The 15,825-nt window shown below is 39.9% G+C and overlaps 1 protein-coding gene across 1 annotated transcript; it reads right to left on the reverse strand.

The window, feature by feature from the left end:
• Nucleotides 1–2,330: 2,330 nt before the first annotated feature.
• Nucleotides 2,331–3,128, reverse strand: LOC139480483 (phytanoyl-CoA hydroxylase-interacting protein-like). The gene is made up of 2 exons (XM_071263571.1): nucleotides 3,080–3,128; nucleotides 2,331–2,950 (listed from the first exon to the last, which is right to left on the reverse strand). Exons 1-2 carry the CDS (start codon nucleotides 3,111–3,113, stop codon nucleotides 2,331–2,333), a joined length of 654 nt encoding a protein of 217 aa, XP_071119672.1. The 5' UTR covers nucleotides 3,114–3,128.
• Nucleotides 3,129–15,825: the final 12,697 nt, after the last annotated feature.

The raw sequence follows: 15,825 nt of genomic DNA on the forward strand, positions 1-15,825 counted from the left end.
TCATATAATGAATGTGTGACGTCTTGCAGTATAAATCAACAAGGTATAGAAATACATCAAAAACGCCCCTCTGTGGTATTGTCACTCGGGCGTCTCATAAAGGCGGTAGGTCTTCAGCAACCCATGCTTGTCGTCAAATGCGACTATGCTTGTCGTAAGAGGCGATTAACGGGATCGGGTGGTCAGGCTCGCTGACTTGGTTGATGCATGTCATCGTATCCCAATTGCGTAGATCGATGCTCGTGACGTCAATCACCGGATTGTCTGTACTAGACTCGACTATTTACAGGTCGCTGTCTTGTAGGTGGAATATTGCTGAGTGCGGCGTTAAACAACAAACAACAAGCAACATCATAAAGGCAGCCTGTCTGGTAGACCACCGTTATACAGGATCTCCCCAAACAGGCCCTTCAGTTTCCCATTGATTGGACATCGTGCGTCCCTCCACTGTCCACGTGTAAGGGTTCATGATGTTGCAGCGTCCACTGGGCCCACTGACGTTTGAAAGTCAATCCAGTGTTATACTTGCTGTATAACGTGTGTGTCTAATTCAAGCCACACTATTTACTCGAGCCTTCACTCGCTATTGATCACATATTCTACGAACCGAAAACGTTCCAGGAAACCTAAACTAGACTATTGATATAACACTGGCTATTGCAACCCTGCAGAATAAGACGTAACAAAATGCAGTCGACCTGCTTAAAAAGGCCAGGCATCGTTATCAAACACACTGGCTATTGATCTTTCTCCGTAAGCCTGAGGTTTGCCTGGTGACATAAATTGCAACAACTCACAGACAATGAGGGCTCCGTTAGACGTGAACAACTATTTCTCCTTAAACCAAGTCATTTTTGTCGTTGTTGACGGCGCACTCACCAGAATTCAAGCTTTTGCACTGCGGCCAATGACTGGTATTATAAGCAAGGTCCCACAGCGTCTGGAATGATAACACGCACACAACACGTCAGCGAGCCTGACCACCCGATCCAGCTAAGGCTGCTCGGTGAACAATTCTAACCCGGAATCCTCACGAGGCTTGAACCACGTCAGTAAATTTACTTTCCAAAACAGTAAATAGGTAGAAGTACACATATGTCTGTCCGAGCTCCCTCCCGCGGTCATGTCTGTGTGTCACAAAATGTGATACCACAATACTATTTCCTGTAAAGGTAAACAATGTGAAAACGTGAAGCTGATTGATTAATTACCATTCCTTGTGTGGGTAAACCAGTTTTATTAACAGACCCATTCAATAACAGAGCCGAGTTGTGTTATCTACCATGGAGTACCATTATTGACAGTGATGCAATGCACCAGATATCCAATATGCAAATACCAAGGCTACAGGGTCTTTATACTCTAGCAAATATGACACAAACTGCAATATCTGTATACCCAAAATAAATGCCAGACTGGTTCTGCCCGTGAAAAGAAATTAGATACATATTGGATTTGGAGGTCAATATCACCAGATTGGCTCATAAGCCACTGCCTTCTGGCATTGGAATCTGGCAAATTTGTACACATTATTTTCATTAAGAATGTTCATTTCCAGAATTCAAACGATGCAAAATAATTTCAACATGAACGTTGTCCATACACAGGGCATGGCGTGACCAGCCAATTGATAGAACCAGGTTCATTCAACCACCCGTCTAGGTGAAGACAGGGTCAAAGTAGTGTGTTGGGCAAAGGAACTGTGTACGTGGAACCAGTGCCCCCCCGCGACCAGAATTACTTCCTCCACTGACACAGGGGCTCAACCCCCGGAAAAGGGGTTGCCCAATTGTGTTGCCTTTTACGACACGGGGTTAACACTGATTACATCACAGTTAAGAATATACTAAAATAAATTCTAAAATACTTAATTATTTTTATATTTATTTTTACATGTCTGACATTCCCATAAAACAGATCGATTTCAAACATTTAATAGTGTCCTAATGCTCTGAGGAGTGGAAATTCCATATTCCCAATGTTGACATATATCTCTCTTAGGTGAAAAGTCAGTCTAATTGAAGAAAGGAAAGGAAAATAACATAACCATGAAGAATTCCACTTTCTCAAATTGTGATTTCAAGTCCTATTTCTAGAAACTACAAAAAACGTCGAATGCACACAAAAATGTATATATTTCTAAAATATTATTAAAACCTGGCAAACAATTATCAATTATTGTTATGGTATCACATATGAAATGGGGATTAGCCTCAAAAAGTAATATAGGAATATATTAAAATATTAATTTAGAATTATTGATAGTAGATTCAGTGGCACTACTGAGACAACACTCCTATGACAACCATCTAGAAAACAACTTAAACTCATTAAAGATTGCATATTGGACAGCCAATTGTTTTAGGTATGCCTCCTTGGGTGCTTCTACCACTCCCCAAAACGCGTGTTGTTGTCAGCTCCAGCCCTAGCATGGGCACTTTATGTGTATAGAACACTTCTACATACACATTTGCCAGGCGCAAGGTTGATACTTGATGATTAAACATGGGTTCTTCCTTCATCAGAAAAATGTTATCAGCAAGATGAATGAGGTGTCGATGACAAAACTCATCCGCTGGTGAATAAGCCTTTGTAAGGACCAATGTGACGTAGTGGTTATCCGTTTGACCTGACATACAGTAGAAATCCGCGAAGTACAGCCTTACTGACTCATCAAAGACTTGCTCCAAGGGAACCTTCACTCTGGTGTCTCCATATGGTGACCTAGTTGGTAGATCACTGTTCGACCGGGTCACCCCAAAGAACACACCCGAAAGCTTCCCGTTTATAGGACAGCGTGGATCTCCACCGTTGTCCTTTACTGTTGGCATCATTGTTACAAGATCTTTGAAATAGTCACTAGGTTTATTTCGGTAAAAATCACTCACTGGGCCCCATGCCCCTCCTTTACAGTAAGCGGTGGCTTTCTTGAGCAGTCCTTTGAGATACCCTGCAATCAATAATGTTTATATCAGTCTATATAACGGGTAAGAAATATTTTGCCATACATATTTATTAGTCATTGGAGTTAAGCATACACTATACAATAATTCAGACACTCGAACACACACATCTTTACCTTTGTCGCCAGCCATGCTCCCTCCTACAGCCATGATGTATGTAGCTGTTACTTTTTCCAGCTCTTCTTCAACGGGTGGGGGAAAGATAAGGTTTAGTTGGATGTGTTTACAAATGTATACGCTATGTAGAACGGACTATAACATCTACAGGCAGGTAGCTGGCCATGGTATAGGGTGCAGTCAAGTCTTAACTTGTCGGACAGAGTCTAGTATAGTCCGTATCAGAAAAATTAAAGTCTGACATAGAGTGATTTTTAAAAATGAGTTTGACTTGTTATATTTCTTGATTTGTAAAATGTTTTAAAAAGTGATGTTTTTATTTTAAAAAATTATTGATTCATTCAACTAAAGATGTTTTTAGTTTTTTGGTAAAAACAAGTTTTTGACCTGTCAGTACAAATTATTTAGACATTTTAAGACATAGTACACAAGAAAATAAACGCAATTATATTTTTAAGAGGCTAAAACAATTATATAGTGAAAAGAAAAAGTTATTTTCAGGCAAGTTAAACATTTAACATAAAAGTACAGATGATTGAGTTGGGTTTTACATTGCTTTCAGTGGCTCGGGTCATATGATGATGTGCAAAGCTTGATGCGGGGGAAAAGTTTACAATACCGATGCTGGTAGATGCTGTACAGAGTGAAACCCGCAGACGAGGGCATGTATCTCACGAACCAAGGGTGATGATAGGATGTGGTCCCAACCGCGCACCCTAACATAAGCGCATTGTGGAACTGTTCTCCACAGTGTAAATGTTGCACTGTCCGCACCCGAGATTCGAACTCCAAACCTAGTGTTTCTGAGGCGAATGTTCTACCGACTGAGCTACCCATTTAAAAGTATATAAGACAATAAATGCTGATTAATTAAACAAAAAACTATCTTAAGAGTCTAACATTCCATATATTAGAAATGTTCTCACATTAAAACAATATCATTGATTCATATGACATATCATTATGAATAAAATGTGTTTCATCAACAATGTTATTATTAATATTTACCTTAGACCTCAGCTGACATAAGGATAATAGCTATTTAATTCCACTGTTGACAATATGGCAATAGGTACACTGATGACGTCAGAGAGCATATGTGGCTTTGAACTTGGGGGGAGATAACCGGATGGATTTGTTTAAAATGCATTAGGTCTGGATCAGAGTTTATGCGTCTTCTCCAGGCTTCAAGATCATTCGCTTTGATGGCATCTTTCACAACTTTCTTCCTGGTATGACAGCTGGGGAATGTACCATGGGTACCAGAGATGCCCAGGAATTGCTCAAGATTATATTTAGACATAATACGTTTAATGTCAGGAACATAACAGTTGAGCTTTGCTTAGGCCACACCACAATTCACATCCATACCGGGCTCTTGGTACACAGACGCTCCTTAAGATGTTGTAACTCACCAGAGGGTTCAGTCCTCTTACGTGGACTGTTCTTAACAACGCCATTGTGGTAGACCTCATCTTTGAGCAGGCATCTTGTTCACTTCAAAAATCACACTGATACTTTTTAAATGAAAACAATTCCATCTTTAGATTTCTGTCTATTTTATTCTGTTTCATGAGTGTTGCATGAGTATTTCATGTCAATTCTTGTCACCTCACCTCACCTCACCTCACCTCACCTCACCTCACCTCACCTCACCTCATTTCGCTTCATTTCATGTCATTTCATTTAACTTCATTTCATGTCATTTCATGATTGACTGCAAATAAAGCAAAAACACCATTACTCTAGATTGTAAATACAAATAAACTATACTCAAAAACATTTCTTTGCAAAAGAACATTGATTTTAGGATACATTAGGAAATTTATGGTAATTACAAATGTTATTTACCAGAAGCAATGTAATTAATTCAAATACATAATATCACAATTATACATCCAAAACTAAAGATATTAGTAAAAATGCTGTTGTATTTACCTAGTTGTTGACCACTTTTATCAACTCATGTGGCTACCTAGCCAGCTGCCATGTGGTTCTGTGCATGCCTTACATGCCTTGATTGCATGCATCTATAAATAGACTAGTGCACAGGGCACCCTATTGGGCTTAAGAAAATGAAAATAGTCTACCTTGATACCAAACTGAAGTATCATAAAATGAAGACATCTTTTAAGTGTATGACCATTACACACTGGCCTCTTCATTTGAAGACAAAAGAAAACCAATGACTCAAAATATAACAAACATGGTCAAACTCAAACAAAATATACTGCTAAGAAAACTCATGTACAAAACAACATGACTTCATTTCAGCATTGTTCACTTTGTTATATTAACATTCAGGGCTGCTCTCCAAAACAAGGCACAATTTATTCACTGGACGGTTGAGAGTGTTAGACTTTTCCCTTTTTGTCTTTTACAACTTCAAGAACTCTGGCCAGACTCCATGTATTTCATGGATTACTATCCATCACAAGTACAAGGTCGTAAACTGCAATGTTTCTTTTCTGCATATTCCATTATGGCTTTTGTTGAAGTAAAGGTAGATATTCCTTAACCCACCTTTTCCAAAAGAGATCTACTAAGTATTGCAGTTGTCTCCGTCGTCGTTTGCAGAAGTTGTCTTCTTTGGTAAAAACACCCGACGGACAGTTCTCACCTCCCCGAAATAGAATCAGGTGATTGGGTGTGAGAGGGTCAAGGTCATTTGGACTGTTGTTCATTTCAGATATAGTTCGCCCATTTAAGATTGCTTCGATTTCGCAGAATAGAGTATGCAGACCTTCGTCATCCAGGTGAATAATCTGTGTGTGTAGTAATGAATACATTACTTTCCTGATCAATCGATAATCCTTTCCCACATAACACCAAAATTTGACGCAGCAGGTGGGTTGAACTCCCAGGTGATTCCACGATTTTGGAGTGAATTCTTCATTTTTTGCGAGTCAAGCTTCTACATTTCTTCTCCCAGCTCTCTTTCTGCTCCAACAAAGTTGGTTCCATTGTCAGATCTAATGTAAGTCACAGGTCCTCTTCAGGCAATGAACCTCCTAATAGCAGAAATACAGGAATCTGTGTCTAGACTTGCTGCGACCTCAAGATGAACTGCTCGTACGGTCATACATGTGAATAGCACGCCCTATCGCTTCACATGTCGTCGCCCTTCTTTAATTTCAAACGGACCAAAATAGTCAACACCAACTTTGGAGAAAGGAACTTCGTTACCAGTTACTCTCTCTGAAGGTAGGCTTGCCATTTTCTGAGTTGTAGGCTTTCCTTGATGTTTCGGGCAGACGACACATTTGGAGATGATCTTTTTAATCAGAGAATTTGCACCAAAGATCCAAGTTTATCTGACATGGGAGAGTATTGCATTCTTTCCTAAGTGTCCCACTTGTTCATGGGTTTTTCTTAGAATCAACAATGATACTGCAGACTCCTTGGGGAGTATGATTTGATGCCTTGCCTGGTATGCAATTGGGGATCTATCCAACCTTCCTCCTATGCGAAGTACACCATCTTTAAAGAAGGGGTCCAGTTTGAAAAGCTTTGATGACCGTGTGATTCCAGCTTCATTTGATTTCCTTTTCAAACTTTCAATTTCAGGTGCAAAATTCTTTTTCTGAACATATCTAATCAGTGCCATCTCAGCATCATTAACACCTTTCACAGAGAGACTTGGATACTGCTGTTCAGTCTGAGAATTTCTGTCCATTTGTTTCCTTATTCTTCCACGTGTACATTCTTCTGTTTTAATTTTTTCTTGTTTTGTGTTTTCACAATATCTCTTCTTAACATTCTCCTGGAATGTTGTTACGGCTAACATTAACCATGCCGCTGCTTTTCTCAGATTTCATCCAGTCAGAAAAGTGATCTATCAGTCTATCCATGGCAGTGTAAGTATCGGCTTCGCATACAGCAACATTCACACGTTTTACCTCAGGGTCTCCATTCAAGTCAGCACTAAGAAAGTCAGCATTACAAGGCCACTTATCTTCCATCTTCGATAGGAAATCTGGACCATTAATCCACTGAGGTGTCTCCAGTAATTTCTTTATATTCATTCCTCTGGAAGCATAGTCTACTGGATTCAGTTGAGTGTTGATGTATCTCCACTGCTCAATCTTCGATGATTCATGGATCACAGTAAGTCTGTTGGCTACGAAGGTATGGAAGTGGCTGGTTTGGTTTGCAATGTACCTCAAGACAGACATACTGTCTGTCCAATAGTAGCTGTTATCTACAGTATAGTCTAGTTTACGGACTAATCTGGTGATGTTGACCTCTGTATTCTGTATGTCTCCAGTTTCTTGTCATGGACTGAACCTGCCTGGCACTATATCTGGTAGATAAATATAGCTATTCAAGTCATATTTGCTGGAGTATAACATCCCTGTATCCCTGGTGTTTGCATCCTGGATATCCGGTGCAATATAACACCGTCCTTGTTGACACTCGATGGCGGGTGAGGAACAGGGGTGCTGAATCATTTTCTTTTCAACATGGCTCTCCCACAATCTGGTTCATCTCGTAATGAAAAAAAGAGACGTCTTGAGCAAATTGAAATTTCAGCTGGAAATCGTTCTCAAAATATTGATTCCTGGGCTAAATTCCTGGTGATTGAGGCTACTGACAACTTACCCATCAAACGGAATCCTTTTGCTGTGTCTAAGGCTGTGTTCGGGATTTGCGGTGAGGTCAAGAACGCCACCCGTCTCCGTAGTGGTTCGCTTCTTGTGGAGTGTGCACGGAGACAGCAATCTCTCAATCTTTTATCTATCTCTACATTTGCCAATATTGAGGTTGCTGTGTCTGTGCACAGAACATTAAATTCTTGTCGAGGCATTGTTCGTGACAGGGCTCGTTGTCTGTCCGACATGTCTGAAGAAGAAATCGCTATGGAGTTGGAAGACCAGGCTGTTACTGCAGTTAAACGTTTTACGATAAAGAAAGATGGTGTCATCACAAACACAAATACTTATCTCATGACGTTTGCCCGTACATCTCTTCCCCAGTCAATTAAAGCAGGTTATTTCCACATCGGATGTGTATGTCCCCAATCCGCTCCGATGCTACAAGTGCCAACATTTCGGTCACGGTTCCAAATCCTGTCGTAACTCTGTGGTCTGTCATCCCTGTGGTAACAGCCATGACAGCTCTGACTGTGATCATGATTTAAAGTGTGCAAACTGTTCTGGGCCACATGCTGCTTCTTCAAAACCTTCTTCAAGTCTTCAGCGAAATGATCTACAAAAACTATATGAGCAACTCCCAAAGCCCTGTGTCATCATGGGTGATCTAAATGGGCATAATCCTCTATGGGGAAGTTCAACCATTAATCAAAAGGGAAAAGTGATCGAGGATTTTGTTTCCGATAACGATCTTTGCATTTTTAATGATGACTCCGACACTTACTTACACCCTGCTACTGGTACCTATTCGTCTTTAGATCTGTATTTGACGGATTCAGTTTTGTTAAATGAATTCTCATGGTCCGTCCATGATGACCTATGTGGGAGTGACCATTTCCCCACGGTGCTTAAGCCCATTCATCCCGCTGATGATCCACCTCCACCTCGATGGAATTTTGTGAAGGCTGATTGGCTTTTATTTCAATCTTTATGCAAAGATAAATTACAACCTACGTCTTTTCAGAATGTTACTGACCCAATTCAGTTGTTTTCAGATCAACTGAATGTAATTGCTAATGAATCAATACCCAAGTCCTCTGTCAACCCACGTGTTCGTAAACCTTGTTTTGATGCTAATTGCAAACAAGCTAGGAAATGTCGTAAGAAGGCGGAGAAGTACTTCCGTAAACATCCCACTGTCCATAATTTAAATACTGTTAAAATTTCAAATGCCAAGGCAAGACGTCTATTTAAACAAAATAAACGTCAATCCTGGCAGACTTATGTCTCAAAAATTAACTCTCGTACCCCTATGTCCAAGGTATGGAACATGATCAAAAAGATCAAAGGCAAGGGATCAAATTCTACAGTTAACCATCTGAAGGATGGCGATACTTTGTTAACTGATAAATCTGCCATTGCCAATAGCATTGCGGAAACTTTATCTCATCATTCTTCTTCATCTAATTACGCTCCTGAATTTCAAAAATATCAGCTACAACAGGAAAAGAAAAAAGTAAATTTTACATCTGATAATGGTGAAGATTACAATGAGGTATTTTCACTACATGAGCTCTATAATGCCTTAGGGCAAGCTCATGATACAGCAGCAGGCGCTGATAATATTCATTATCAGCTGCTGAAACACTTGCCTGAATCATGCCTTGAAACTATGTTAACTATATTCGATGATATTTGGACATCTGGGATGTTTCCAGCTTCATGGCATAATGCCATTGTTATCCCCATTCCCAAACCTGGGCGGGATCATTCTGATCCATCAAATTACCGACCTATCTCTCTAACTAGCTGTGTTTGTAAAACGATGGAACGCATGGTAAATAATCGATTAGTGTGGTACTTGGAAACAAATAATCTTCTTTCCAATATACAATGTGGTTTCCGGAAAAACAGAAGTACTATCGATCATTTAGTGCGTTAAGAATCGTTCATTAAAAATTCCATCGTAAATAGACAACATGCTGTATCGATCTTTTTCGATTTAGAAAAAGCTTACGATACAACATGGAAACATGGTATTTTAAAAGATCTTCATGATTTTGGATTAAGAGGCCGTCTGCCTCATTTTATATCCCAGTTTTTAACAGACAGGCAATTTCAAGTCCGAGTGGGTACAACCCTGTCTGATCATTATAATCAGGATCAGGGTGTCCCACAAGGCAGTATTTTGTCTGTCACTTTATTCAGTATAAAAATTAACAGTTTGTCAAAAGTTTTAAATGATTCAGTTGATGGATCACTTTTTGTGGATGATTTTTATCTATCTTGTGGTAAAAATATGCACACAATAGAAAGGCAATTACAATTATGTCTTAATAAAATTAACAAGTGGTGTTTAGAAAACGGGTTTAAATTTTCCAAGTCAAAAACTAATTGTATACATTTCTGCAGAAAATATAAGCCACATAAGGACCCTGAACTATTTCTGAATGGCACTCCTATCAAAGTTGTTAAGGAGGCCAAGTTTTTGGGACTTATTTTTGATAACCACTTAACTTTCCTTCCACATGTCAAATACCTAAAAGCTAAATGCCTGAAGGCACTCGACTTATTGAAAGTAGTTTCTAATTCAAAGTGGGGAGGGGATCAAACAACTCTCTTACACTTATACAGGTCACTAATCCGTTCAAAACTTGATTATGGCTCCATCGTCTATGGTGGAACCTGCAAAAGTAATTTACAAAAACTCGATACCATCCATCATCAAGGCCTGAGGCTTTGCCTTGGAGCTTTTAGAACGTCTCCCATTCACAGTCTCTATATAGAAGCAGATGAGTCTTCTCTTAAACAACGCCGTTTAAAATTATCTTTACAATACATCACTAAATTATATTCTAATCAGTCCAATCCAGCTTTTGAATGCATATTCATTCCTCTCTACGAAGATCTTTACAATAAGAAATCAACACTTACTCCACCACTCGGAATCAGAATAAAATCTGCAATATCAGCTTCTAATATTCAACTCCAAGATATAGCTCCTACTAAACTTTTCTCATCTCCTCCTTGGCAAATGATAAAGCCAGAGGTAGATCTTACATTAACAAAACTAAAGAAATCAGAAACTAACGAATTAATTTACCAACAAGAATACAGTCAATTAAGAAACAATTATGACACTTATAAATCTATTTTTACAGATGGATCCAAGGATGGTGGCGCAGTTGCTAGTGCCACTGTCATTGGATCCAGAACAATATCTTCACGTTTACCTGATAACAGTTCCATATTCACTGCAGAAGCAAACGCCATTTTTACAGCACTTAAATATATCAGTAATCAAGCTAAACATAAACAATTCATACTGTTTTCGGATTCTCTTTCATGCCTTCAGGCGATTAAAAATATGTCACCTAAACATCCACTTTTAATCGAAATTCTCGAATTATTTAATGATCTTGCTACTGGCCAATATGACATCGTCTTTTGTTGGTTACCAAGCCATGTTGGTATCATTGGTAACACAATGGCCGATGCTGCTGCAAAAGCAGCCCTCAACAAATCTGTGACACCACTTCTGATCCCATACACTAATATTAAACCCATGATTCGATCTTACATCCGAGATCTTATGCAACAGAAGTGGGACGCCCAAGTAGGTATCAATAAATTACATGAAATTAAACCAAATATCGGTTACACCTACTTGAGCTGTCAGTCCAGATTTGAAGAGGTCATTATGCGACGATGTCATATTGGCCATTCAAGATATACACATGAGTATCTTTTGAATGGTGATGAAAGAATCACAGTCAAGCATGTCCTGCTTGATTGTATTGATTTTTCCATCACAAGGGATAAATATTTCAATGTTAAAACAATTAAGGACCTTTTTACTGATGTTAATTCTCGTTTACTGTTATGTTTTTTAAAAGAAATAGAGCTTTTTCATAAATTTTGATGTGCTAACTGTATTGTTTTTAAAATTGGTAGTGCAATTTAATAACTTAGATTGTTAGTGGCTATACCCTCGAGGGGGGTTGAAGTAGTGTAAAATTATTGTCCCCCTAAGAGGGTATGTAAGTCCCATTTCATTCCAGGTATTTTTCTGCATACCAGGCTTTTAAACGTAGTATATTCGTTATTTTAATCTAAGGCTTAACTGATACACTGTCGTCAGTGACTGAAGGGATGATATAAATCCTGCCGGGGTCCGTGCAGGAAGCTAAGGTACTGTAAGTCCCCATGGTCCCCAGTATGGTGATCTCCTTTCAGTGGCTGACGATTTCTAGCCCATTTTTATATTGTGATGTTCATTAATGCTTACTGTTTTTATTATTCACAACTAGTTTTAAATCAAGTCTGTGATATTCTAGTTATTCTACTGTCCATCGTTGACAGCTTTTTATTTAGTCTAAATATATGTATCATAAATGTAACTTCACTTCAATGTCAGATATTTATTCCATTCGAATGTATGTATTTTCTGTCAGTTCTCGTCACGATATGGCTGAAATATTGCCCATGTTACGTTAAATAATACCTCACTCACTCACTCATCAATCAGTCGAATGTAAGTAAACCATGCCATAACCAGTTTCGCTGGCGTCTGCAAAGTGGTGTAGCTCACATGACGATACTGCTTTTAACCACTTTACCTTGTAGCATCTGTCCATCTTCAAGCTGTCAAGAAGATACAATTGTCATATCCATTCATTCCATCGGTCAAGTAGTTTTCCACTGATTTCTTCACCCCAGCTTGCTCCATTTTTGCAGAGTTCCTGTAGGATACACTATGGAATGAGAACATAGAGTTCAGTCAGACCGAATGGATCGTAAACTGAGCACATTGCACTTATTTCATGAATAAGCATTATGGCATGATCTTCTGAATCTTTGGATGCAAGATAGTCATCAACATCGAAATTGTTTTTCACACCATGACTTACTTCTGGGTAAAACTTTTCAGTGTTTCATCTTCTCCTGTCGGAAGCGAAGTAAAACAGCAAGGAGATTATTCGTCGGGTCCGGCCCCTGTAGAAGTGCATTGTTCAGGGAAGTTCCAAGGTATGAGGCAGAGCAATCAAAAACTACTCTCAGTTTGTTGGGTTTCCGTGGATGGTAAACCCCATGGTGAGGAAGATATCATATGCGTCCAAGGATACCAGGTAAGTCCTGTTCAGTTACCCTTTCAGCATACTCTTTTTCAAACAGTTGTTTCATGAAGGCTATATAGTCTTCTCTGAATTTTCTTCTGAATTTTCCTTTTAAGGTAGTTGTGTCACTGAATCGCTTGTGATTGATTGTTGGGCAAGTGAGTCTCTTCTTTCTTGAAAGGTAAGTTAATATATACTAGCCACATAAAGAAACTGTGCACAGAGAAAATATAGATATAAGGGCACACCGTCCATATATGAAATATAGGTTTGAACACAGCAATTATTGGAGACATTCAAACGCTAATGCACGTGCCATGCGATATGACGTAATTGATGGGGGCCTATGGACGTGCAATGTGTTACTGCACGTGCATCCCGTGCAGCTGTACACAGCATGTGCAACTCACAATTCGCTGTCACTTTGGAAAGCATGATCTGTGGTCATTCAAAAATTCTAAACTTCTCAGGCGCAGACACAATCATATCACAAGCAAATCATGCCAAGATTCACACCTGCACAGAGTCATGAAGCCATTGGAATGATCAGAGTGGGCGTTATCAGAACACAAATGACGTTGCCGACCACCCAAGTTCAGGACGTCCCCGAGTAATGACGCCAAGACAGGACAGATGGATTCGAGTTACACATCTCCGACACAGGTTCCAAACGACAGTAACGACATCCCAGACAATTCTTGGACTGCGCCGTATCCACCCAACACTGTCAGGAATCGTTTACGTCAGTACGGGATTCGACCACGACGCCCTGACATACGTCCCATCCTAAAACACCGTCATCGTGTCAACCGTGTAAGATGGTGTCAAAATCATGTTCGCCAACCTCAAATATGATGGAGAAATGTTGTCTTTACAGATGAATCGAGGTTCAACATTTCCCACAGTGACGGGGGCCAACGTGTCTACCGGCGTTTGGGAGAACGTTATGCACGCAACTGTATTGTGGAGAGGAATTGTTTTGGAGGTGGCTCTGTGATGATTTCGGGTGGGATAACACCACGGCACCAACCCCTTTGGTGGTTGTATAGGGCAATCTCACTGGTGTTGGTTACAGAGATCAGATTCTGAGGCCTGTGGTCATTCCTTTCCTGCAACGTCATGGCCCGGGATTGACATTTCAACAGGACAACGCTCGTCCTCACATGGCTAGGGTCGCAATGGATTTCCTTCACAATAACAATGTCATGTTACTGCCATGGCCTGCAAATTCTCCAGATCTCTCCCCAGTAGAGCATGTGTGGGATGAAATCCTGCAGATAACGTCCGTGACTTGGCACAGGATTTTGGGAGGATATGGCAGGCCATTCCCCAGGCCTTCCATGCCCATATGGTGGACTCCATGCGTCGCCGATGCACTGCTGTGATTCACGCACAGGGTGGTCATACCTGTTATTGACTTTGTCGTTTGACCCCCTACTCCATTTTGATCTTCTGAAGTCATCGTAACAGATGTTGTTCAGGTCCCGTTGACATTTTCTTATGGTCCGATGATTCAGCTGCTACAGCGTCTGCATCATTTTGTTCTTGCTGTGTTGTATTTCAATCCAGAATATATTTTCTTCGTGCACAGTTTCTTTATGTGGCTAGTATAGTAATGACCTTCTTTCATCTCAATTGAAGATTTAGCTTTATCCTTGAAATGTTTATCTTCCAGGGAATCTTCTTTCCTGTCATCAGTTTGTCTTTCAGGAAATTCAAGATATATGGAATATCTTACCATGGTATCCAACTGATGCAGCCTTTCCTTTTCTGTGATGGCCTTGACTTCTGCTCTGTTTATGGAAATAGTATTACTTCCTGAAGTAGTCGTGCTGTCTCTTCTAATCACATTCCAGACAATCCACCCTAACAGGCTCTTCGTTGCATGAGGCGACCCTCTAGGACCTGTTCTTAATTGTCGAGGTGTATACACGTCTGGAATGTTGTTTCCAATCAGCATTTCTATTTCAGAATCTATTTCAGGCAGAGTGACATCTAAATGTGGCCAGTGATCAATATCCTTGGATGTAGGAATGTGATCCTTGGGAATAGGCATCTTCTCTTTGGTGTAGATACGAGGTAGATCTATTGTGTTTTCCATATTCAAGTCACAGATCTGAAGATTGTTCACAGCATGTGTCTCAAAAGTTTGTGTCTCACCCATAGTGTCCAAAGTGATATTCATGGGACGTCCCATTGCACCCAGTCTCTATATCAGACTGTTTGTACAAAAGCTTGCATTACTTCCAGGATCAAGGAAAGCGTATGTACATATGGAGTTGATTCCATCTTTCAGCTTCATCCTCACTGGTATTACTGCCATCGTACAGTCGCCCTCAGCGGCCTCTGTAAGCTGATCAAGTTTGCTGGCAACACTGCTGTAGGCACTTGTATTTCTTCCTTTCACTGAGGTATGGTTAGGATCTGATTCAGCTTCTCTTCTCCAATTATCATCATGAAGAACTGTGGGATGACGCAAACTGCAAATTGAGCATGTTAGTCTTGATCGACAATCTCTACTCATATGTCCACGCTTTAGGCAAGCAAAACATAGCCCCTCCTTTCTCAAGAAGTCAACTTTATCAGAATAGTTCATCTTTGAGAAAGAATTACATGCATCTAGTGTATGAGATGTATTGTAGTCTACGCAATACAAGCAACTTGCCTGAGAAGTTGAAGACTTATCAGCCTTTGACATTGTTTCACTGGAATATTTGACTCTGAGATGCTACTTGCAAAGCTTACTTTAGGAGAAGATTGCTTCTGTTTGAAGGTAAGTTTCTTTCCAACTGTTGCTTTCTGGTCAAGTGTCTTGAGGGCATCTTTTCCATAGGTTGGATCAAATGCTTTCTTGGCCTCCACCTTCACAAAATACACGAAGTCACTAAACTGCACAGTTCCAGGTGCTTCCTTTATATGCAAAACATGATAATTGAAGGGCAGCTTACTGACTAATCTCTTCATGTTTTCAGCATACTGAAGTACTTTTACAGCTTCTAAGCTTGTTAGGGCGTAGTCGCATTCACTCAGGAATAT

Source organism: Haliotis cracherodii, unplaced genomic scaffold (assembly GCF_022045235.1).
Source record: "Haliotis cracherodii isolate W230 unplaced genomic scaffold, xgHalCrac1.p SCAF_4, whole genome shotgun sequence".
NCBI lineage: Eukaryota > Metazoa > Mollusca > Gastropoda > Lepetellida > Haliotidae > Haliotis > Haliotis cracherodii.

Bases quoted from the DNA above. Each gene is read 5' to 3' on its own strand.
- LOC139480483 (XM_071263571.1), bottom strand. From the start codon at position 3,113: ATGGCTGTAGGAGGGAGCATGGCTGGCGACAAAG. The intron at 2,951-3,079 runs GTAAAGATGTGT...TATTGATTGCAG, and splicing joins GAGCATGGCTGGCGACAAAG to GGTATCTCAAAGGACTGCTC.